We start from the raw sequence: 26,414 nt of genomic DNA on the forward strand, positions 1-26,414 counted from the left end.
GGCCGTCAGCACCGCGGACAGCTCCGCACCGCGGGGAGAGCGGGGACAGGAGCCGCTTTTTGGCAGCTCAAGAAGAGAAAAAAACCCCAAAATAATAATAATAAAAAGAAAGAAAAAAAAACAAAGAAAGAAAAAGGAGAAGAAGAAGAAAAATGAGCTGAAAAGAAAGGGAAAAAAAGAAAAAGAAACAAAGTGGTTTCGCCCCGCGGTGCTCACAAGAGCCGGGAGATGAGGCACAAATCGCCATGAAATATTCATCTCTCCGCTCCCCGCCGGCTCCGGCTGCACGGCCACGGGCACTGCCAGGGGGACCCGTGCCCCGCCCCGCCCCGCTCCCCCCAGCGCCAGCCCGCCCCGAGGGTTCCCGGGGTCGGGGGGGCGGAGGCGGAGGACCCGGGGCTGCCCCCGCTGGACGACGAGCACCGGAGGCCCGGCCTGGGGGGGTTGGGGGGAGCCAGAGCAGCGCCTGGGAGTCGGCAGAAAACCCCCAGATTGTGTCCAAATCGTCCCCCAAATCGTTCGGAACGCGCAGCCCCCGAACTTCCGCCTCGCTCTCCTAAATGAGCCATTCACTTAAAGGCTATTAGGGGCGAATTAATAAATTACACAGCGAATTATTAAATCCAGATAATTACGAGGAATAAGTAAGTAATCATTAGTTATCTCAGCTAATTACTGTGGGTCAGAGCGAGCGGGAGTGGGAAATCCTCCTCGGGAATTGAAATTAACGCGTCCCTGCGCGACAGCCCGGCTGAGGGCACAGCTCCCGCAGCGCCCGCTCCCCGACTCGGAGAGAAGGGAAACACGGTCCGGCGGCGGGGCGCTGACGGGGAACTGCTCGGAGAGCGGCCGCGGTGGGTTTGGGTTTTACCTTCCGCTGACCCGGGATGAGCTCTGCCCTCTCCCACGCGAAAACCGGGCCGCGGGGCTCCGTCCCGCGCAGGTTGGGAGGAAATGGGAGGAGGGGCGGCGGAGGGCAGCGGGGCTGGGGGCCGAGGGCGCTTTGTTTTGGGAGACAATGCCCCTACGAGCCCCTGCCCTCCCTCCGGGCCTCCACCGGCTCTCCCGGAGACGCCCCCCCACCCCGCCCCCGTTTCCTTCGGGCGCAGCTTTGGTGGCGGCGGGGGCTGCCCCCGGAGGGGTCTCTGCGTTCGCAGGGTGGGAGAGATCCACGCTCCTCCGCCTTTATCCGCCGCGCGGAGGCGGGCAGCCTCCCCGCTCCCCTCGCCCCAGCCCGGGATGGTGATTAAACATTAATGACGCCGGGGAGTAGCGGGGCTCAGGCTGGGGACGGCGGCACGGAATATTTTAACTGTACGCTCACACCGAGTGTCTGCCTTCAAAGACGTGACTGCTTTTAATCTCGAATTAGAAAACCACGGACCCGAAATTAAATAGAGCCCCCCCCCGCACCCCTCCCTCTCTCTGCACCGCACCGGGTGCGCCCCACGCGCCTCTCGGGGCTCCGGTTACACCGCCGTCAATGCCGGATGGCCGCGATAGGGTGCGGGATCGCTGGGCTCGGGGATTTTTTTTTTTAATAGGGTTAATGCAATATTAATTGCTGGGAGCTGCTATAAGAACGCGCCGCGTTTTCCCAGGAACAAATCGATGGAGCGCTGCGCTGCGCAGCGGGAGGAGGCGGAGGCGCGGCCCCAGGGCCGCCCGGGTGAGTACGGTCCCGTCGAGGCTGAGCGCGGAGCGGGGCGGTGCGGGGGAGGCCGGGGAGCGGGGCTGTGGGACGGGGCTGTGTGTGTGCGAGGTTTTACTCTCTAAATCCCCGCCCCGGCGGGTGCGGGAGTCGGGGTGGAGGCACGACACCCCCCTTTTGTTGTCGCTGTTGTTCTGCCAGGTGACCCCCCCGCGGTGCTCGAAGCGCAGCGCAGGAGGGACCCGGCCCTGTCTCGGCGCGCCCCGCACAGGTAACGCTGATCGGGAGGCCGGGCCGATGGGGGATCCCCGAGGAACCCCCGCGTGGCGGTGGTCTCGCTCCTCCTGGGCGGGTGTGGGCCGAAGCCGGGTCCGGGCCCCGCCGTCACTTGTTGAGAAAAAAAAACAAACCCACAACCCAAATAATGGGGGCAAAAAAAAAAAAGGAGCTCTTTCCCAACCCAACCCCAGCTCCTGGAGGAAAGCCGCGCGCTCTGGAAAGGCGCTCCCAGGGCTGCATGGCTCCATCCCGCAGCTCCTGCCCTGGGTAGATCCCGACTAGCAGCTGTGCCCGGCCCTGCCCGGCTGCTGTCTCCCTCCTCCTCTTCCTCTTCCTCGTCCCACAGTCCCGCTCTGCCATCGGGAGCGCTCCGGACGGGAGCGGGCTGCGGGTTGCGGGACACGCGAGGTTTGCGCGCCCCGTCCGGCGGCCTCGGCGTTCGGCAGCGCCTCGCCTCCCCTTTTGTGCCGAGCGGGATCATTTACATAAAGTCCTTAAGGCAAATAACTGTTGGGGCTCTAATTTATATCTGATCGAAAATTAGCCGTCATTATGCGCTCCATTAGCAGCGTCTTTAATGTGCTTCTAAGCACCATTTGTCAAGCGGCTTGTTAATATCCTTCAAGTCTTTAAAGTCGAGAGCTCATTAAAGAGTGCGCTCTGTTATTGATGTAATTTAGATGAGTTTGGAGGAGCAGCGCCGCGGACAACCTGGGGGAGCGGCAGCAGCCGGGCCCCCCCGAGGGGTTTGCGCCCCTGACGGCGCGGGGCGGAACGGGGGCTCCCCCGACCGGGGCGCGGCGACCCCGCTCCGGTACGAGCGGGCACGGCCGCGATCAACCCCTCGCCCCGCGCCGTCGGCCTCGGGCGGGAGCCGTACAGCGGTAATGAGAGCGCCGGGGGCGGGCGTCATTAACGGGGAGGCGGCGGGGAGCCACCCGCGGCCACCGGGTGCCGATCCCAGCGTGCGGCCGTGGGGCGGGGGCTCCCGGCTCGGCCCTCTCCTCCCCTCGGTGACCCCGCTCCGCAGACGGTCACATCACCGCCCCGCGGAGCGGCCCCGGGCAGGCATTGAGGGGCCGGGGAGGGCGACCGCTGCGCTCGCTGGGACACAGGGATGGGGATTCACCCGGAGACAGATGTTAGGGTGTTCTCATGTCATACGCAGCTCTGTGTTAGACTCAGTTCAGCAGCTGGGGGCTGAGCTGTGCTGGTGGAGGTGTAAATCCCGATCCCTGCCTCCCTGTTTTGGAGACGTCTAGTCTCAAGCGATTTGATCCAAAGGCTCAACTTCTTGTGGCATGTTTATGTGTCTGACATTTTCCTTCGCTCCTTTATTTCTTTATTTATTTTTGCAAAACACATTCATTACGAGGTCCTGGGAAAGAAAACGTGCCAGCCCTGCTTCCACTTTGTGCTGCAATGGGCTTTCCAAGAGCAGGGGCAATGCACAGGAAAGGGATGGATGTGTTGCAGGGTGTGTGTGTCTGATACTGTGTGCCAAGCACTCTCAGGGGTACCAGAGCGCCACTTGGTGTGCCACAAGCAGCCAGGAGGCTGGCCCATGCTGCTGGCCACCTTCCAGGAGTGGAATAGCTGCCACTGGGGTTGGATGAGCAGTTGAAGTGAAGCACCTGCAAAACATCTGGAGCAGGGGTCCACTCTGCCACCAGCACCTTCAGAAAGCTGAACTTGTTATGTGCTTGAATCTTCCGCCCAGAACACAGGCAGTGGGATACACCCAGCACACACTGCCTCACCCAACCCAAGAAAAGGCAGTTCACTCTTCTGTAGCACAGCCTGCCCAGGCTGGTGTAGCAAGAAGGCTGAGCAGCACTGGGTTCATGGCTTTTAGCTGGGTTCTGTGGTGTCAAATCAAGCACAAAGTCTGACTGATGCTTTTCCCGGGGATGGAGCATTAATAAAACCTCTTGCCTGGGGCAGGCGTGCATGTGATTTTCTGCCTTCTCCCTTGTGTGGGATGCACATGGAGTCTGCCCCTCTGTCAGCTGCCTTGCTGCACAAGATCTGTGGGGATGTGCTCCTGTTTAAGCTCTTTCCTGCTCTGCTCTATTGGTTTCATTGAGCTGGGTTTTAAATGCATGCTGGGGAGGCACGGAGATGCACGGCCACAGACCCCAGTGTGACTCCAGGGCTCATTTCAAGGCCCCGAGCAGGAAGCACAAACACTGACCCCTCCATCCTGTCCCCAGCCTTCCTTCCTCACCTTCCATACAGCCTCTCTTTGCCTGTGGGTCCGGCCTTTGCAAGACCTAGTTGCTAGTGCCAGCTGCTGGGCATGGCATGGTGCTGGGCCTCACTGAGAAGTGGCCTGACCAAGGGAAAAGGCACTGGTCTGTGCTTTGCGCTGGATGGTCCTTAAACTGCCATAGAATCATAAAGGTTGGAAAAGACTCCTAAAATCACCTAGTACAACCACCAACCCATCCCCACCACACCCATTAAACCACGTCCCTCAGTATCACATCCACACACTTCTTAAAACCTCCAGGGTCAGTGACTCCACCACCTCCCTGGGCAGCCTGTTCCAATTCTTAACCACTTTTTCTGCGAGTAAATGTTTCCTAATATCCGACTGGAACCTCCCCTGGTGCTGTCACCTCTCATCCTATTGCTGTTCCCTGTGAGAAGAGGCCGATCCCCACACCACCACAACCTCCTTTCAGGCAGTTGTAAAGAGTAATAAGGTCTCCCCTGAGCCTCTTTTTCTCCAGACTGAACAATCCCAGCTCCTTCAGCCACTCCTCATAAGGCTTGTGCTTCATTCACAAGCTTCATTGCCCTCCTCTGGATATGCTCCAGGGCCTCAGTGTCTTTCTTGTGTGTCCCAGGTTGGGTAAAGAAATAAGAAAGCCCTGTGGCACATAATGGTACACTACACTGAAGGAGGAAACCCACCTGCAAGCACAATACAAAGGAGCTATACAATGATTTGAGTGGTTTGTTGCCAGATCCGGCTTTCTAGGAAGAAGGTGCTGCTCCATCTTTCCTCACATCACTCAAGGATCACATCAGCTGCAATTATTGATCTAAACTAAATACATGAGATTGTGGCCTTTTCCATATCACATCTGTGTGGCAAGTTTTTCCATTGTGCATCATTCAGTCATGTTGGGACAATTTGTTCAATAATGCAGAGACACTTCATCACAGAACAGCATTGGAGGTGATTTACGGTTTGGTCTTTTAGCAGCACACCTGTAAATTGCTATAAATAATGCTAACCCCCATTAAAGAGACATCAGGGTGCCCTCCAGTTAATAGGGAGGCAGTTGTGCATGATGTTGGATGAAAGCATCACTAGTTTATGGCTGATATTCAGTGCTGTGAGTGTGCCCCTTAAGCAGACCTGGAGGTGAAGGTCCTGTTTTCTGAAGGGCAGAACCTGCAGGCGTTCAGCTGCACCCTGCTATACAGGGATCGATGGCATCCTGGGCTCTGTGCCTTCATTTTTCTGAGGGCAGAATGTAACTTGTACTAATCAGTTGCCTGCAGCAAAGCTTAATTACAAATAGCTCAGCACAGATGATCATCTCAGCTATACTAAGTCTTCGTTCAGCGCCACACAAGGTTACAGTGAAGGAAGGCTACAAAGAGATGCAGGTAGACCAAAATCCCACTTAATGCAGAACAAATTCATCCCCCAAAGGCTAGCAATGCCTGAAAGCCAGCTGGCAAAACAGCTAGGAAAATCAGCACAGCTAAACAGAGCTGGTCCACCTCCCCTGTATGCGGGCAGCCAGCGAGTCGTGTCCCTTTTCAGCAGGATGGAACAGTTTCATCTTTCCTAGCAACACAACAGCACAAATGCCTATTTATTTATTTATTTAATTATTTATTTTTAAAATGCAGCAATGGCAGACGTGACTAAGTGTGAAAAGAAGACTGAGCTCCTGACCCAGGATTCAGCCATGACAAAACAGAAACAAAAGTGTGGGAGAGACTTCGTCTAGAAATAGGTGATCACTATGCAGGGATGCAAAAGAACAGTCAAAGATGGCAGAACCACTTTAAGCTACAAAACAAACTTACTTGGCTCACAGAACGCTTATGATGCATGTTATGATATATGATGCATGTTATATGATGCTTATATTTGCATATTAAAGGTGTTGAAGGTAACTAAGGTAGAAATTCAGAATCCCTCAATACAAACACCTGGTCTGTGATGGGAAGGCTAAATTTGTGAGGGGGAATGTGGAATGCAGGGCAGCCTGCAGCAGGCCCAGTCCCTCTCCACCCTGCCATGGGTGCATGCAGCCAACTCCGGGCTGCTACAGCTGTGCCAGCGTTCTGAGAGATGTCTGATGTATGGCTGAACCTTGAGGGCTGTCACCTGGGGTGTGGAAGCCCACTTTGGTCCTGACAGGCTCATTGTATGCAGCTCAGGAGCCTCCCATTGGTTTCACTGATCTCCCCGCTGATGAAGACCACGATACATTTCCAGCATCCTTTTCCTTTGAAAAAAAATAGTCAACTCAGCTCCCACTCCCAGTCCTGAAGATATTTCACTCCTGTCTAATATTAAGAAATGTGCAGCAGGGACTGCAGAAATGAATCACACCATTTGATGGTGAGATTAAACCCAGCAGCTTTTGGGAAGAGATGCATCGTCTCACTGATGGAAACACAGCAGCTCCCGACAGTGGGATGAGGGACTTGGGCAGAACACAGGTGGTTACTAAGGCAAGCATGCTTTTTGCAAATATATTTGTTTATCTTTTTATTCTTTTATTTCAGATACACTCTCAGCTTAGTTTTTATTTCCATTGGCACAGATGGACTTGGAAAGCAGTTCTATAAGGCAGATTCCACTGTCCTGTGATTCTCTAAACAGGAGAAAAGAGGAAAAAACCTAGAAAATGAATCAGGTGAGTGGCCACAGCCAGCAGCACCAACAGCAGCAGCAGCTGGATGCTGCCTGTTAGTGCTGCATTTCAACATGACCGGAAGGATTCGAGAAGCCATAAATCCTGGCATCTTTCTGCACAGCTGTCCCCATCTCAGGCTGTTGTTCAGCCATTTCTGCCAAATGCATTGCAAAATGCAAATGCTCTGGTGATAATGCTCTGCCACAACAGAGGTTGGGAGGGGTGAAGTAAATGCGAAGGCTCTCGTTCATCAAATATTCTAATATCATAGACCTCCTCTGAGAGCATCATGGCTTGGTGGATATGAAAGCTCTCTGCAGTTAAGAATGCAGAAGTTGAAGGGGTGCTGTGATAAAGCAGGAGACAGAAGTCAGGTGATCCTGAACTTCCCTTATCGCAAACACATTTCATTTGCACTGTGAGTATGGCATGAGCTGACCTGCCCAGAGAACACACAGTGATGACACATGGAAAGAAAGCAGCTGATTTCCTGATTCAGCTGTGCTGAGGAGCTGGGAGGCAGAGAGCTCTTATGAAAGAGAGCGGGAGAAAATAACAGCAGACACTGTGCTTTGGGGAGGCTTCCTGCAGGATGTTTTTAGTTGAGTCCAGATTCAAGTAATCCAATTGCCAACAGAGATCCTGCAGCCAGATGGAGCAATACGTTCTCAAGTCTCTCAGGAAGATGGGGCTGCAATGGTCTGAGACAGAATAGGTCAGTGCTGGGGGTAGCAGCCTTTCAGAGGTGTTGTACCTCTCCACATGAGGCTCTTTGATCATGAAAGCTGGTATTTTGAGAAGCTGCCTCCCAGGGACAAGGCCCACCTCTCAGTTCAAAGCTGAGCAGGAGCCAGGAGCTGTTACTGCTCCCGTCCTAAGAGTGGCAAGTCCCCAGACTCCTGGTCTTCCATATGCTGCTGAAGATCTGTTTTTTGCTGTCTGCCTGTCTCCCTATACTGCAGATGGCCAAGCTACAGAGCTGACATGGAGGTAGCATGGCTGCTAGAACTTTAGACTTTCTCCCCGCTGTCTGATTACAAAGAATGGAGCGATTCTTCCAGGGCTGAACACTCACACCACCATCCCCAGAGGCTTCAGGTAGGGACTCACTCTGCTTAGGTCTCACACAGATCAGCTGTACCTGGAAGCTGCTCTAGTCTCAAGGCTGTCTGACACGTCTATGTCAAAAGAAGATGCAGACATGCAAATATTCATCAACATGTTTTATTTGTTTGTCTTCAAGGAACAGCACATACATTCTATTCATCTGTGGGCATAAGTGTGGAAAATATAGAGATATTATAGAGATACACTGTCAAACAAGACAGTTTTGGAAAACAAAATAGTTCCAGACATACTTTATTAAAGGTTAGAAAACATGTTTTTCATAATCATAAACAGAATCCTTTCTGAGGACAACCTTTCCCTCTGCTAGTAATTGCTAGCCAATGCCATCAGATACATGCACAGTGAAACCTACCAAAATCCTAATCCAAAAGCAGTCTTTGTTTTCATGTCCCAGATGCCATACCTCATTACAGAGATTTTAAACACATCAGCGTTACCACTTCAGAACAGTTCAGAGACTGATTTACTATCATCTATTCAGCAAGTCTTTGTTTTGAAACAGTCTGCAAGGAGCAGAATGGCTGCATGCTGCCCAGACAGACAGTACTTGCCAGTCAGAGTTCCTGGGCGGGACAACAGGGTCATAGAGCTCAATAAACAATTCTGCTGGAGCTTCCTGGTACTGGAGAACACAACTTGCTATTGCACCACTACAGGATGGTAGAAGTCTCCTCACTTTTATTAAAAGCTTTATGACTAACAGGAATCACAGAATCACAGAATTGTAGGGGTTGGAAGGGACCTCCAGAGATCGAGTCCAACTCCCCTGCCAAAGCAGGTTCCCTACACAAGGTGTGTTCTTAGGAAGCATGGCAGAGCTAATGCTTTGGAACTTAGAGGATGAATTTTGTGACTGTTTCCTTACAGGTGTACAAAAGTTATCACTGAGCAGTGAGTTCAGATTGGAAAAATTTAGTGATGAATATGGGTGCTATTTAACAAAATTACAAATCTCTAAAATTAGCAACTTCTTAAAGCAGTCCTTTTAAGACTAGAAGAGTTTCCAGATTAAAGTGACTTTCTGATGTTATTTCCAGTCTCTGTGTTGTTTTTCTAATTTTATTTGTATCAATAGCATTAAAGTATAACGACTAAACTGCATACTGCTGTTGTTTATGTTTATTTAATGGTTCTGCTTTCCTTATCTCAATCGTTTTATTGCTTTAGCACTCAGTAAGCAGGTCTGTGTCTTTCTATATGTGTGTGGGTATTTAGGAACTCTCCTAAACAAATTTTCAGCCTTGTGAAAATGGTCTATATGAAAACTGCTGTAACAAGCCTTGTGTTTGGATGATAATGACCTCTAAGTAAAAAGAATAAAATTATTATTACATGTATTTATGCTTACATTGATCAAAAATGGTCTAATGTGAGCTAGTTAATGGTATATTGTTCACCTCTCCTTTGGAGGCAAAAATCCTATTGTCACATGTCAACCAGTTGCTTAAATCATAGTCCTGAAGAAAAACAATGAATTATTACTATGGCAAAACCTGTTGCCTGCTCAAATTCCTGCACAGCAAATGACTGCAGGTCTAATGGAGCTTTCTTCTGACTCTGACACTGGAAACCTCTGTTTAAAGTCACGCAAATTCAATTATTGGGATTTAGAAAGTTTCAAAGAACAGGTTTTCTAACATGTGAAATTACAAAAGCTTGAATCAGTTTTCCTGAATAAAATCTGTAGGTTCCAAGCTCTGTTTTGCCATATACTTTGCAAGGCAATAGCCACCACCTTCTACCCCTTAACTGCAGGGTTAGCAGTGACAGCAGCTGAGAAATGCTTCTGACACCAATGAAGACCATGGGAGTCAGACTGCCGTGGGTCACTACTGGAACCTGTTGCCTATTCTGTTCAGGCCATAGTTGAGCCACAATCGTTAAGCACAGATGCCAAACATTATAGAAAGCTCCATGGATGAGGCATCAAGATTGGAGACTATTTTATCTGAATGGGGCAATAATTTGTGATTTAAAGAAGATATCCAGACATTTAGAAAGTGATCTTCCAACATACTGAGCACCCTGGATTCCTATGCACTTCAGCAGGCATATAAGATGTGTGGTATCTTAACGCTTTGAAAGATAATAAGCAATATGAACAAAAAGCACACTGCTCTACATTACTTTCCTTCTGCATTTATTTCAACAACAGTAGCTATTTTTGATAGAAAAACAGAACCACACATATGACATTAGTCATATAAGAACTTACAGCTGTCAGATATTTATACTGTAACAACGTGCACTTACTTAAACAACTAAACTTCCACCAATGTTCTTACTTTGTTGCCCGAGTTTCTGGAGATCTTCCTGAACTCATGACGTTCATCTGCCAGCTTTTCTGTAAGTAAGCAGGTGTTTTCTATAATGAAAAATAAAAATAACAAAGAGAAAGTGTTGTAAGTTTGTGCATACTTCTTGATACCAACACATTTTATGTTCGACTTCTGTATCTAGTTAATAGACTTGCTTCAGTTTGAGACGGAGGCTTATTTCTGTAAATTAAAAGCAGCTACATGATCAAAAGCAATTGAATCCGAAAAGCAGGAAAAAACAGTGAAAAAGAGAAAAAAAAAAGGAAAAAGAAAATCAGTGAATTTGTTTATTTACGAGCAGGAAGAATATTGTTATTTAGACACAGTACAACAGTTGATGTGCAGCTGGCTGCCAAAATCTGGTTAAATTTTGGTACCAATGACATCTTGTGAAAAATCTCTGTATTGTTAAAAAGAACATGGATTAAGAGCAAATACTGTACCAGGAATGATCAACCCCCAATTTGGGTCTCTGGAGGAGATTCACAGGGGCTTGTTTCTGGAGAAGGCTCACATGGGCTTGTTTCTCTATCGAGCTCTGTCATTAAAAAGACAAACAAAAGTATGGTAGTGTTTCAGGCTTACAAAATCCCTATTAATAGTAGTAGCTTAGAAAGTTTATTTCAAAAATATGTAACCGAGTAGAAAGTCATAAAAGAGAGTAATTCTCTACAACAAGTGAGGTGAGCCACATAAAATACAGACTCTGAAACACAGAACTGAGGGGAACTTCTTTTCTTCTGGCACTCCTGAGCATTGGCTCTCAGAGAAGAGCTGGTTTTGTGGGACATGTCCAGGTGGGAACATGGGGAGCCAGCAACCAAGATGTATCTGGAGGGTGACATCAAAGACAGCACTGAAAGATGGCATGGCAGCCAGAGGATTGTCCAGGGGAAGAAGTGAACAGTGCAGAAGGCAGAACAGTGTGAGGAGTTTGGATAAGAAAGGCTGCTGTCTCTGAGCAGTGTACACCTAATGGGACATGGCCAAAACAGCAGCTGGCTGCGAGGCAATTGTTTGACCCCAAAATTACTGCTAGCCAGATGCTTCCTTTGACCCTCAGCCCATGCTCCATCCTTGCACCAAACTCCCACCTCTGGGCTGAGCTTTCTGCTCTGTTCCCAGTGACCCCCAGCAACACACCTCCCTCTGTTTAGTTATAGCCACACCATCCCTGGGGGACTGGTTCCTGTTTGGGAAACTACTGATGGGTTTACTTCCTCAAACGAAGAAAGTGCGTGTATATCTAGTCCATAACAAACATGTATTCATCAAATTTGTTCTCAAAGCCTACTGATGAAGGCCCTTTCACAACACTTCAAATCTCTCTGTTTCAGTGCTTCACAGTCTTACAGCTTATTTTTCCCCTAATATGAGGAGAAATATTAATTGCAAGTAAAGCTGATCTTTTTTCTTGTTCTACTTTTGATAGCTGTGAAGAATAAAGAAACACTGTTCTCTTTTACAACAACTTCTAATTGATTTAAGGACTATTTTCCTTCCTCTAATAATAATAATATTTTTTTAAAGGATAAGCAAATGCAGTCTCCTAAATATTTGTTTTCTAACCTCTGTGTTATCCTAGGCTGGATGCTTCCTATTTGTCACTACCTTTCTGCAGTGTGATGTCTAAAACTGGACTCTGCCTTACATCCAGTGGTGCTTACAAAGCATCCAATTTAATTCATGTCCAAAAAAACCCCATATTTGTACTGCTGCAGTGGAGACAGAAAGCAACAGAAAGAAAAAAAAAAACCAAACCAAACCACCAAAATCCAACCCAATTCACCAATCAACCAGTCCTTAATACAAGGATCTCTGAATGTCAACCATGAAAAACTAGTGCAAGAGTGGTGGGTAACTCGAACCAGAAATGTGATTATATGTGTACAGGATAGATACATTCATAATGAAATACACATGAAAGTGTGTATGTATCTTCCATACATGGACACATACAGAGAAACAGTGCAGAGGTGCATGTGACAGACAGGGAATTATAGCATAAATTGCTATTCTCATGCACCTTTTGGCCTTTTGCCTTTGCACTTGGACACGAAACTGTTATTGCCTGATTAACGGTTCCACCCTCTCAGCAAATATGAAGCGTATCAAGGATAACTGATGGAATACTGAGCCATAAATGTTTTCTTGGCAGTTTTATGCTATTTGGGGACAATTAAAACATCTTGTATTCATAATGGTAATACATATACACCACCACAGATCACACCATCAAGCATTCTCCTTCTATCTCTTTGTGTTGGGTAAAATGTAGAGATAAACATTAATATATACTAATAGTATGTACATATAATTAATCATAATAGGATGTTCTTGACACATTATTGGTACTGCTGATAAAACATAATTAAAATTGTCTGGTCGAATTTTTAGTGCAGCTAGAATTGGCATTTCAGTTGTTTTTGCTGTTTACATGTGACTACGTAGAGATCACTATACTTCTAAAAACCTTGTTATTTCATTATGTTCCTAGGAGAACAGCTAAGCAGAACTGTAAGTCCTTTTCAGAATATAATCAGTGAGAAGTCACAGAAAATACTGGAAGCCACAGCTAAGAAGACTTAAGCTACAATGATCAGTGACTTCATAGAGAACAGGACATTAAAGGCAGCCTTATCTCAAAAAGTTATAAAGAAAAAGGGAAACACCTGCATTGCTGAGGTTGCGTGATCATGAGATAATATTCAAAACTAGAATTCTACTGAAAAGCTCCACAAACTGATGAAGTGAGCTGAAAAGTCTTTGAAAAAAGAGAAAGGCAGTATTTTGAGATGACAAGAAAAGCAAGAATGAAAGCAGAAACTATTTTTCACTATCTCTTCCAGTAAAAGAAAGAGGTAAGATATAGCAAAACCAGCAGCTGGTGGGCTTGGAAACAGAGCAGGAGTTCCTTGTGCATGGCCAACCCATCCGTGGAGCTCCTTGCAGCAGTGTGCAAAGGATTCCTAATGGCAGTGGGCTCAAGGGACACTGCATACAAACAGGAGAAAGTCTATGTTCTCTCTTGCTTATCCACTGTAGCTCAAGTGGCATAAAGTATTAAAATACAATGCCTCAAAAGTCAGCAACATGTTTTTTACATATATGTAGGTATGAATGCATGCAACAAAACATTTGCAGATGCTGTTAATGTGTGCAAACTTCTACTATTTTGTATATGGAAGAGTAGTTTTGAAACAATACAGTGTTTTTGTTACATATCTTTTTCTTTCATACAGTGGATGTTATGTATTCAGAGTCACTACTGCCTAATACTGTATATTTGTCCCAGAAGGGAGAGAAAGAAGATTTCAGTAGATCCTTCATACCCTAGCTGTGATTTGATGGGGCATGCTACATTATCATACCAGGGTAATGCAAGTGATGAGCAATGATCCATTATTGTCATTAAGAAATTACTTGCATTTTTAAAGGTCACACAGCTGTTTTCAGTTATATAATCTGTGGTATGATGTAATGAGGTAGGAATAAAGCCACAGGAGCAAATAATATGACAGCCAACAACATAGGCACATCCCACACTTGCAGGTTTCTTATTTTTTCTGTCTCGATAAGCCAAAAGTGATGCAATGATTGTTTTAAAAGCTGCTTGGGCCCACATGTTTAGCCACGCATGCTGACTAGGTTCACTTGAAAGGGAGGCAGTTGTACTCGGAGGCTTTATGAATATAAAGATTAATGAATTTGTACAATTTGGGCATGCAAAGCATATTTATCAGGCATATTCCATTTAGCATAAGCAGTAAACCATATATAAGGGTTGTGTCAAAGTTTACTGAATAGGGCCCTTGGTAGCTAATGCTACATTTCTCCAACAAATCAAAGGTATTGTTCTATGCTCACATGAATATACAGTAGCCATTACCTTAAATTTAAAACTCACTGTGAGCAGTGAACACACTGTGGGGATATGAAGGCCATATTGTATCAGTGGAGTCTGCAGAGATTTTCTTCATACGGCCTCGCCTGGTTGAAATATATGTTGCAGTTGAAAGCTAAAGGGATTACTTTTGAATAGTCATCACAAAGGTTGATTATATTCGTATATCATTTAGCTGGACCCTGCAGGCTATTATTCCATTAGCTGTGCTGGCCCAGCACTGTCAAAAAGTTGATCATATAATGCAAAAAGGTTACATGCTCTGTTAAGGTATGTGAAGCAACTTGAAATAGTAATCTTTTAAGAGCACTGCAGCTTTGTACTCGAAGGTAGATTGCATTTAAAATATATATGTGCAAAATGGAACACATACAATAATCCTTCCTCTGTTTCTTTTTCTTTTTTTACCCCCTATTTTGAATAGACCACGTGCAATCTGAGTTTGCTAATTGTACCAAATTAGATGCTTGCTATAGAGTATTTTTCAGCCTCAGATCCAAAGAACTACATCTCCAAATGGCTGTGTCTTTAAGTAAAACATCTACTGAAATTACATTTCTGGTGAAAAAGATTTGCTGATGATGTTTCCCTTGCACATACAAACACACACACATTTTCTTTCACTGCTTAATAAAATGAATCTTCAGACAGTTCCATTATGTGGATGCCTTAATATTATTTTATGCTAAAACATGGACAGCACATTAGATTGAAAGCATCTTACTGTTCCACAAGGCAGAGTAATCATGGGCTATCCCTAGACAGTAAATGCTCCCATTGGGGAAACAACGCAAACAGCACAGGCTAATGAATCACAGTCATTATTAATCACAGGCATTTGTAAGAGCCACGTGGAAGAGAGCTCTCTGGATTAGAAAGGTTAGAAGGTGGGACTGAAAAGAGGACAGATCATCCAATTGAATTTCAGAGTAAGCTGGGCTTTTGCTTCAATACAATTGTGCCACTGCTAACGTCAGTCTTTGCAAGTAGGCAGATAGAAAAAAATTAGCTAGCTTGGTTCACCTGGCTTTCAGATCGTTGCAGGACAGTCTGGCAAAGATAAATAAAGGCATGCAAACAAGACCCTTAGGGCTTATGGCCCAGTTAGGAATGAGAGCACTTCTTTTATCGGACAAAGTTGTTTAATTGAGATTATAAAAGCTAGAGTTGGTTCTCTTTTCAGTATACCATATGTATTTATTTACAGCGATGAATGAATCTTTATGAGTACAAATGATAGCTTTAAATGAACTATAGGAAGCATATTGAACAGGTGGGTTTTTCTGAAAAAAGGCTTTATAGAAGGTTAAGTTTATGAATGAGAAGCAGAATTTATTGTAGGCTATTTTAAAGAGTCTACGTAGAGTGCAGCAAAATGAGGGAGGGATTTTTGTGGTTTGGATAAGAAATTTAAGTGGGAACGTGATTTTTTTTTTTTCCTGCCTAATAAGTTCTGTCATTTACTTCTGCATATTCAGTCATCCTCAGACAAGTCACTCATACCGAGGTTTAGATATAGTTTGGGATGTCTCTGATTAGAGCATTCTATGATTTTAGTTTTTTTTCCTCTTACCTCTGCAGTTTTGACATGAGCGCTGTATGTTATTTTGTTGAGGATTTCTTGTTCTGCAGACCTCATTCTTTACATTCTAGTTTGGTGCTGCTGTTTTTTGGACTCTGAAGGATTACCTATTCTTCTACAATTATATGTAAGAGTACTTCTTGAAGACTTTATTTTAGCATCTCCAGTGACTGCTCTGCCTTGTGGCTCACAAGCTCTTTACCATTTGAACCCTATATTTGGCTTGTATTTCATTTTTTCTTCTTTCTTTTTCTTCCCCCCCCTCCCCCTCTTCATGAGAAACTGTCCTCCAAGAGCTTAGCCAAAAGTATCTTCTGGGTACAGAAACACAAAGCCAGTGAAGCAGAGAAAATCTAGCAATGCATCTGCTACAGAAAAATTGAGGATGACAGGGACACTATTTTTTCTCCCTCTTTGACTTCAGCTTTACATCCACTAACTCATCTTAGGCATGAGCACATCCTCTCAGGCTAAGGAGATGTAGGGGAAGTGTCTGGAATGGTATGTTTTTTTAAAGAAGATGCACAATCCCTTATGGAAGTATCTGTTTTCTTGTCACTGAGGCTTTCTGGAGATAATAATAATCTGAAGCACCTGAAGTCCTCTTCTAAGGCTGACACAGAGTGCTTTTACTTCTCTCTTAAAGATTCTCTACCTTCATATAAGCAGGGACACCCTCATTGATGAAGGCAATCACTAAGTGTACAACATTCTTGGAGCAGATCAATGCATGTAAGGGTAAAAAGAATTGAATTGAATTTCTTTTCCATGAAACCCCCATTATTTTGATGCTCTCAGAAAGGTGGTGCAGCAGCTACTCGCTGTAGAAGCCTTGGCTGCTGCCCAGGCAGAAATGTGCTGCTAGGAAGCTGGAGAGGAGACAACCTTCCTTCTAGTCCAGTCCAAAGGCTGCTCTGACTACTTTCTGAATTTCTGTGTAGACATCCTTCAGATGTCCTCCCACGTTGCCTGTAAATACCCATCAAGTTACCATATTACCCTCATACTCTCTTTTGCAAAAGGTTCAAACAATTTTTATTTTTTTTTAAATAATTAATCACACAGCTGTCATGAAGGCAGCAGCCTTCTCTGCTGCTGAGCATCACCATTGTTTCTTACTTTGTTTCACAGTATTCTCACTGCAAAACATCCAGCTCAAATGAAGTCCAACTATCATCCAGGTGTACAGTAATACAAATAAGTAAAAAATTCTGGAAGTTAAGGTCTAGGTTTATGCAGGGTCCTTGTATTCATATATGGCAACATGGATATAACACACGTGAGACAGCTCTCATGTATGGTTGCAAGGAACAAAGTGTTCCACAGACATATAAAAAACTTTTCCCATCAACTTTCTTTGCTGATTTTACCAGCAGAGTGAGATCAGGTCTAGTTCTCTTCACCAGGTGTTAGGAACAGCTGAAACCAACAATCTGTTGGTCAAAGCAAGGTTGAGTGTTTGGTTTCTCACTCTTGGCTTCTGGATTTATGGACATGTTCTTCCAGATAGTACAGGACAACTTGAAAGGCTTGTCTTCTTGACTCCTTACAGACAAGTAGAGGTCTTCATCTTTCAGACCAGATCGGGTTCTTTTGATGAGAAATAGATTCACATGAAAAAAAGATTATGCTGAAAAATGGAAATGGATTTTTCTGCTTTTTAGCAGTCAGTATAAGACTTGTGAGCTACTTTGGAAAGTTATAGAACCACAGAGATTTTTAAGAATGTGTAAGTAGAAGCTGGAAGTTAAAAATAAATGCTCTGGCTACTCTGGGCCTGATACTCCAGTCAAACAAGCCCTGAAGTCAGCATAGTTACGCCAGCAATGCTGGATTGTTTCAAAACAGGTCTTTTTTAAAAATACGTTTTACTTCAGTAACTTCAAATTCACTCTAAATTATGCCACACTAATCAACGCAGAGCTTAGAAACATCCACCAAAAAAACTCAAGTCCTTCTAAAATGAGAGATATCACCCTGCCCCTCCATTCTCCTACTGATGAGTAGTGAGACCAGGATGAGAACCACTGAGTGACGGTGGCTGTGTGGCAGAGCCTTAGAGCTGCTGTAGGGAAAAATAGGCAGAAGGAGAACTGAGACAGACAACCAAATTTCATCCAGACCTTTCCCCAAAAATCACAGTGCAAAGGGTGAAAGGGAATCAGTTATTTCTCTATTGCTGTCATAGGTCAGACTGTTAAGAGACGAGTTTCACTGACAGCCTAGTCCCTCTCAATGGCATTGGTGGAAATAGTGGCAGACATTTGCCATTCCTGCCAGTTTGAAGTGCCTTCCTAAAGTACATCATACAAGGTCACCAGCTCAAGCTTAAGAAAGGCATTTTTCCCCATGGAACATATCTGAGATGGACTTTCACAGACTTTTTTCTCTTTTATTTATTTCTTTCTCCTCATGACTATTCTCACAATGAAATGTTTTGTAATTGACGTAGGGTTGATGATATTGCTATTTCTGCAACACTAAATAAAATGAACGTGGGACTTGAGATGATTCTAGCTATCTGAATCTACTATTGTCCTGGGAACCCTCTGCCTGTGCCATCACACCCTTCCTGGGGCAGAGTGAGGCACCTCAAGTGATTACAACCTCAGCACACATAGGGGAGCGAGGTGGTCACAGCAAGGCAGCTAGGCAGGCAGCAGAGGGTTGGAAGCTTTGGAGAAGTTTCCTTGCCTGACTGCAAAGCTCTCCGGCAAACTTCTTGCCATGGCTCTATTTAATTCTTAATCTTTCAATCTCTGTTTAATTCCTAGCTGCGTGGAAAGCCGTTGTGACAAAGCAGTTAAAAAAAACATCTGCATGTACTGCTGGGCCTCCCCAAAGAGCACTAACTTGACACGTGTGCCATGACAGCTGGGCTTGGTCTACTAAGAAACCTAATCCAGGCTTTCCATCATCCCAGTTGTTGCCTTTCTTTCATTAGTGTTTGACTCAGCCCCTAATGGATTCAGCTTTATAAGATCAGAAAAGAGGAAAGAAAGCAATTTATTCATGTTTCACTAGAGCTCACAAAAGACATGAAATTTCTCTAAAAATGCAAATTGTTTTGTGCCACACAAGTGAGACTGGGCAGCTAAAGCTCTTAGAGGAAGGCTCTTTCCCAGGGCTAATGTTGTTACACCCTGTGATTGAATAAATCAATTTCTTTATTATCACATCTCCTTTTTCTTCACAAGAATGTAAGGAAAGGTACCCAAGCATCCTTTTTAATTCTAAGAAAATTGATTATGCGTGTTAATTTTGTTTTCAATCCCAGACATACAAAAACAAATGCTATAAACATCTGTAGCAGAAATCAATCCCTCTTAAGCATCAAGTTGGTAAAAACAAGGATTTAGTAAGAATCCAAGATGTAAAAGACTAATGTACAAACTAAGCCCTTATTTATGTAATGTGCCTTTATACAAGCTCAATATAAACCTGAAAGAAACTATTTCATGAGAGCAGAAATGGTTTACTTGCACTGCATCAAAAATGACCCCATAAGACCTCCTTTACTGAGATAGCCCAGATATTTAATGTGAACATACGTTTTTAAAGGATTTCCTGTCTTATGTCCAGTCATTCTTGTTAATTCATGGGACAGCATACTGCAGATGTGCTCTTTTTTATGTTACATAAAGCAAAAATTACATTTAACAAGTGTAAGGTTGGTCATAAAAAATAAATAAAAATATACTCTTAAAAGCTGGGAAATCACAAAGTGAGGCTATCAGTCATTATTACTGAGAAGGGCGAGGACAATGTGAAATAAAACTTGCACATCTATGAACAGACATTCCTAAAATGCCAGCACTTGACTGTTATTTCACATTTTCTATAGGTTGCTTTCATCAGCCTAATATTTCTTCCTTTAGGGGAAGCTGCAGTACAGTTTTCCACTAGGTGCCCTTTTTTGTCACCGACTTGAATCTCAACAGTAATTAAATTAAACATTTTGAACCTACCCATAATTTTGCGTAACTGAAAGAACAGAAAACTAAGTCAATGTCGTTTTTTTGAGTGTTGTAGTTCCGGTTAAGATCTCTATGTATTCATTTTTACAGGAGTGTTCTTCATTAATAATTGCTTAAAACACAAATAATATATTTTACAATAATTAACTTCCTAATAATAATCCAAATGTGCATATACATCTGTGCATCTTAGTGCTATGCATGCCAATTTTTACCATTATTACTGGTATTTATTCTGCATGGCATTATTCCCTCCTGAGGGCAAAAGAAATAGGCAATGTTCTTAAAAAAACCTAATAATAATAAAAATCTCTTCTATTTTTTGAATGATACAAAAGGTGCCCATTCTGCATATATATATATGTATATACACATATGTGTTTACTTTTTAAATCCAACCTCTAATCTCCACCGAACAACTTCTTAAATTTGCATAAGATGGCATAGTCAAAGACTTACTGGAAGGGATTTCAAGTTAGAGCTTCTCTTAGAAAAGTAGAACAGTCTAAATGCAAGGCATGGAATCAGAATGGATTTTGAGGCAGCAAGGTTAGATCTCCTTTTACCAGAGCACAGAAGACAGCCAGAAAAGTTACTCCTTCAGGCTGCTCATCACCATTTGACACTGTCCAACAGTACAGTCTCACCTCAAAAAGATGGATAAAGTTCATAGTAATGTGTAAGCCAACAGTAAAACTTGAACAATCTGAATCTTTCCCAAAAGCAAGTACTACTGGAGAAGCACAACTCCAGCAACAGCCTTGTTATTTGCAGTGTTCCCACAGGGATTAATTCTGCTTTTACTCTTCTGCAACATCTGGGTGCATCCACAAAGAAGGGTCAGATTAGATAGTACCAAATACCAGCAGTATGTGAGTGACTCACACAGACCAAGAGACCCTGAGGCATTCTGAAGGTCTTGTTTTGATGCATTATTTGTAACGTTATTGGTAACATTACCTGATTCAGGCCAAAACAACTGCACCCATTGAGACACATCTGCACATTAGCTACAACACTTCTAAATTTTGGACAATCTTTCTTATCGTTCATTATTCTAGATATCCACGTGAAACTCAGAAAGGAGAAGATTATACTTTCTTCCAGGACACTATCAGCATAAAGAACGCTCACTAAATTCAGCTTTTTAATAAGGATAGCCTTCTCATGCGCATCTTTTTATACATATTTACATTCACATGTAGCAATGTGAATTTACATTCACCATTAGCAATGGCAAAAAAAAAAACAAAAAACAAAAAACAATAAGCAACAATTTCACAGTTGGTTATTATGTGGAAAGGCAGGTTTTGTATGAAATTGATTTTCCTATCTCATAGGGAAAACATGTTACAGAGAACAATATTTAAAGCTCTGTTCCCTGGGAGTCTTTAAGTAATGCTGTAACAAAACAGAGTATTTTATTATAACTTATTCTGAAGTTTAATTCCAAAAGCAAAGAAAAGATTTACAAATACGGACTACAGGTACCATCATTTCAACAATAACGTTAGTAGAGAAGCTTGAATTATGAGATATGGGAGATTTATATTTATCAATCAGAATCTGTTTATCATCAATCACATGACCAGCTCACAAACATCTATTCACATGTCATCAAAATCTTTAATTTGAAAAGGTCTTCTAACGCAGTGTGTATTCATTAGTGTGTGCAGACGTGCTCACAATCACGTGTATACACACAACCATTCCTGCTAATCATGGTGTGATTTGGAATGGATGCTGTTTCTTTGTATGCAGAACTTGCAGCGGCAAGCTTACAGGGGTGTCTCTGGTTGGTTTACTTCTTCATTCTGATTTTTTAAGTACTGCATTATAGTGCTACTTCACTAACTAGGGAGCAAAGATACCTTGTAGCTCCAGACCCAGCCTTAAACAACACAAAAGGTTATGTAATATCAATCCAAGTTTACATCTCAACATTCTGCAGAGGATGTGCCACATCTTCTCAAGTTTTCAAAACAAGCCAAGGGTATTTTGGGGCTTTACAAACAGATCACACAACCAATAAAAAAAAGTGAGTAAAGGATCACAAACTGAATTTATAATTTCTTTCAAAATCTTCCTAGCCTCTTTTTGGCTGACCAAGGAAAACACTCAGAAGATACAAATATTTCCTTCTTTGATCAATGATGCTTTCTATGGCTTAACTACACTTGAACATTCCAAACTCCTCTTCTAGGATAACTTCTCTGAACAATTACCTCTATTCGTTTTCCCAAATAGGTTCAAATATTTTCTCCACTGACTAATCAATAACTAACACAATAGTACTTGCCTAAGCTGGCAGAAAACATAAAGCAAGGTTTCTTGAAGAGCAAGTTGCTTCTTCCTATCCTAATTTGATTATGATGTTATCTCTGAATCCAAAGAACAACATTTTGTTATCAGGACTAACTTCAACTCTAATTATTTAGCTGCAGCTGTGAGAAAATGACAAACAAGGGAAAAAAAGGCCATACAGTGAAAAAACAATAAGTCACAATATATTTAGTTATCTCATAAGGAGGTACTCCACCACTTATTACTGTAAAAGCTTCTCCTGGACTTCTGACATGTAAGAAACCACAGAAGTCTCCAACATGCAGATCTTAACTGAAAGCAGAAATGGAGCCTCTGCATTCTTACTTGCTTGTCAGAAATCCCCTTGGATAGCACAGACAAACAAAGCTGTTGAGCAATTGCTCTCAGTTCTCATTTGTGACTGATACAGAAGCCTGCTACCTGTTACAGTCTAAGAACATCAGCATGACACTATCACTGTGCCTACAAATACCCAATGACTACCCTGTTTTAACCTTAACTTTAATATTAAACTTTCACATTATCAAGATACTGGAGACAATTTTCTATAAAATATAAAAGCTGAATGATATCAGGATGTTGGCACTTGATCCATTGCTTTATTTTACAAAGACAACTCGAAGACAAAAAAGAGGAGATTTTAGGCATCACATCTCCACAGACTGCATTTATTCCCATTTCTATTTGTGTTCTTACAGTCTAGTAGGTGGAATAAGTATATCTGCATACTTCTTTTAAATGTTTTTGTTTTTTTTTTTCCCCCCTGGTTTAAAAAAAAAAAACATTAAAAAGAGTACTAAAGTAATGAAAGATAACAGCAGAAAGGCTAAATGCATTCTTAGGATTGTATTTATTAAGGAAGATCTCCAGCAGAGATCTCTATCAGCATCTCTGTTTCCTAGATAAGCATGAGAGAAACAGTTTCAGGCTGACATCTCAGTGGAAGAGTGTGAGAGCAAATTGAGAAATGAATCAGGAAATAAGATGGTATTTGCTTAATAGGTTTAAAGAACACAAGCATAATTATTATCCAAATTAGCCTCAATACCAGTATAATACAAAGTGCTGAACCAGACTTCAATGAAAAACAAGAATATTCTGTGGGAGCAGGGACCAGTAAAAACCAAAATCCTATGCGAGATGTATTAGCTACATCTATATTAATGGATATAAGGATAGATGGGTGATTTAAAATGTTATAACAAGGAAAAGAAATGAAGATAACTTTTGTAGAGGTCTCATGATGTTATTTTTCTTTTGAGGAATGAACAATGATCTGGCTGAATATTATCTGGCCAATTAAATACCCAAAATGGATCAGATATTTTCTCTGGATTAATAACTGCTAAAAAGTAGAAAATAAAGGTAAGAATAGATGGACTGATATTTCACTTTGAAGACAAACCAGTAGTAAATTCAAGAGGTATCTATAGCAAACAGCCAAGCGATAAAATCTACAACTGATAAAAGATTACATAGGGAAATAAAAAACAAAGAACTTCAAAAAGATTTCATAACTGGGCAATAATGCATCATATAAAATTTGGTGTTGATAAATGCAAATTAACACACATGTGGAAAACAGTCTGTGCAGTCTTATACACAGGGAGATTGTAAGCTCTAGCCTGACAGAAAGATGACTGACAGGATATAAAGAAATGTACATGTTCTCATATGTTTCCACATGAAAAAAGGAAGCAGGAAATCGTAACTCACTGTTTCAAATAGACCAACAATTGAGTAGCTAGAACTGAAATTGCATAACAATGGGCTTAGAAGAGATTTAAGGAAGCTTTTTTTTTTTTCTTCCTAAAGTCAAATGATAGAGTAAGGCCTTGAAATTCATTGCAACAAGATGCCTTAGCTGCCAAAGTTATGCAATACTTCAAAATACACTGGAGAATTTCATGGATGATACAATAAAGCCCATTAAACAGTGGCATCTACATTCAAACTCTGTGTCAGGAAGACCCTAGCTTGCAGGTTGTCAGGAACGTGGAGAGATTACCAGACTGAAGGACTACTATCATCTTTTCCTCATCTGTTAGCCACCAGACTAGATGTAGCTTGATTCAGCTTAAAACTGTATTTTTTCTTCCAGTATGTTACTACTAGTAAAGAATGATCATTTGTGGAGACTAGAGAAGGGTTAACAGAAGAAAGCTACATAGGAATGCTTCCAATTGTTCACTGTATGAATCCAGACTTAATTCACCTCTGCTGTACATAATCCCAGGGTTTTCCTTACTCTCTAAACATGGTATTTTTAGCTATTAAAACTCATTATATTAATATTTACACTTCCTGAGCATTAATGTCTCTTTGGCTTTCATTCAAAAGCTATTAACAAATGATGGCACACAAATGCTAGTCTTTCCAAGATATCAGTGACTCTTTTAACTTGCAGAAATAACACTAATTCTATCTGCTATGCTAATGTAAAGAGACAAGAGAAGATTTTATTTCAGAGAAGATCCCTTGCTACATACACTGAAATTGGGAACACAGTACTTTGTTACCAAAAGTCCCAACCCAAGAACTGATGTTCAAAGACAGGAGTGCAATTTCTTAGAGCAAGTGAAGCTTACAGGCTAGTCTTCAGCTTGCAGATCATCTGCAGCAGCCCTGTGGGAGGATAGCTTTTATAAATAAAATATTTGTGAACAGCGGTAGACACAGTACTATTACCAAGTCCAAAAAAAGATATCAAAGGGCACTGTTGCATGTGTTGAGCAACAAGCCCTTGTTTTCCCCCCCCGAACGGTTGTATACTTATGTAGTATGCCCAGAAAAAAAGAATTTCTAAGGTAGTTTAGAATACAACACAGGACACATTTTTTAAAACTAGTGATATGATTTTGTGCATATGTGAAATAAATATTGTCTACCAAATTAACTACAATTGTTCCTGTTTTTACATATTTTTTGACTGGAGATGCATTCTGAAATCATTGTTTGTCCCATTGGGACAGTGAAAGGCTAAGAGAAAGGTTGAGAAATCCTTTTAAAAATGAGGAAAAATGGCTCAAATTTGGCAAACTCTTGTGTCCAAGACTCAACACACACAAAGATTCTAACTCAAGCTCCTGGCAGTGACCTGAACCAATTGTGGAATGACCATACAGAATAGGGTTAGGCAGAAAGAACTCTGCAGGAAAATGAGTTAAGCTCCAGACTATCTGGAAAGCTGGCAATGTGCACCCATCTTCACACTTTCAAGCTCTATATATCCATCCATTGTCCTATTTTGTGAGGGAGTTGGATCCATTAAGGAAGCACTGGTCTATGAGGCCATGAGAAATGGTGCACAGTAAAGATTTTAAATCAAAATACACCGAGGATTGTGCAGTAGTTTGCTACTTATTTTGAGGCTGAATAATGCTAGCACTGTCCAAATGACCTGGGAATCAACAAGCAATTTCCATTTTTTGTGGATTAAATCTGATTCCTAACCGTTCACTGCAAAAGTGGGGAGGAGTTAGGTAGATATAACTTTCAAGTTTTCTCTAGTCATGCAAAATGCTAAGGACTTCAGGGTTTGGGTTATAATAAGGCAATGAAAAGTCTTATTTCTGTGGTATTCTCTCTGGTATTAAACAATGTATTGAAATTGGTGTTTGAATGAAGTGCTAAGTATCTCTTGGGTTGGAAAAAAATATTGATACACTGTAAACCTGTAGAAACGTATAAAAGCAAGCTTGTCAAAATACATCATCCAATGTGAAGGATATGCCAGCAATGAGTCCAGAAAACAAGCAGTAAAAAAATTTGATTTCCAATTTTAGATCAGTACAAAAAGACAATTACACTGAGTTGATTAATGTGAAAAGCACAGATGATCCAAGAGCATGCTTTGAGATTAAATGTTACCAACAGACCCACACATTTTTTTTTTGTTAAAATCTGGCAGGATTTTAAATTTTCTAAACTACAGTTACTGCATCACAGCCCAGACCTTCAGAGATGCTGTCCTGGTGATAAATACATACACCTTTATTGATCTTGCTGTTTCCTTCCACACAATTACATTAGCTTAGAGAAAATACAATAAAATATAATTGGGCCTTGATTTTGCACGATCATCAGACATAAGTCTTATGAGAAGCAGTAGTTTATGACAATGTTTTATGGCAATCTCTCAGATCTGCGCAATCCACCATCTAAATAGAGACCACTGATAACCAATAGATTTGCATGCAGACTAGGGTCAGAGTTCTCAAAGAATCTCCAGATCTCATTAAATTATCAATGACAGTATTTCAAAAATAATTCCGGAAAGCTTTTCCTGTTGGACTGAAGGACAGGTGCTCAGAAAGCTTTTGTTACTGTTCACAACTGAGTATGAGAGAATTGCATGA

At 42.5% G+C, this 26,414-nt stretch overlaps 1 protein-coding gene across 9 annotated transcripts in view; it reads right to left on the bottom strand.

Moving 5' to 3' along the window:
- Positions 1–8,032: 8,032 nt before the first annotated feature.
- TTC29 (tetratricopeptide repeat domain 29) overlaps positions 8,033–26,414 on the bottom strand; it is a 174,505-nt gene continuing 156,123 nt past the window's right edge. For all 9 annotated transcript variants that reach the window (XM_032444412.1, XM_032444409.1, XM_032444415.1 and 6 more), the window contains 2 exons: positions 10,712–10,806; positions 8,033–10,315 (listed from right to left, as the gene is read on the bottom strand). In XM_032444412.1, coding sequence (XP_032300303.1) covers positions 10,721–10,806 — 86 coding nt within the window. In that variant the 3' untranslated portion in view covers positions 8,033–10,315; positions 10,712–10,720. The remainder of the gene's footprint in view (positions 10,316–10,711; positions 10,807–26,414) is intronic.

Source organism: Coturnix japonica, chromosome 4 (assembly GCF_001577835.2).
Source record: "Coturnix japonica isolate 7356 chromosome 4, Coturnix japonica 2.1, whole genome shotgun sequence".
In the NCBI taxonomy this organism is placed as follows: domain Eukaryota; kingdom Metazoa; phylum Chordata; class Aves; order Galliformes; family Phasianidae; genus Coturnix; species Coturnix japonica.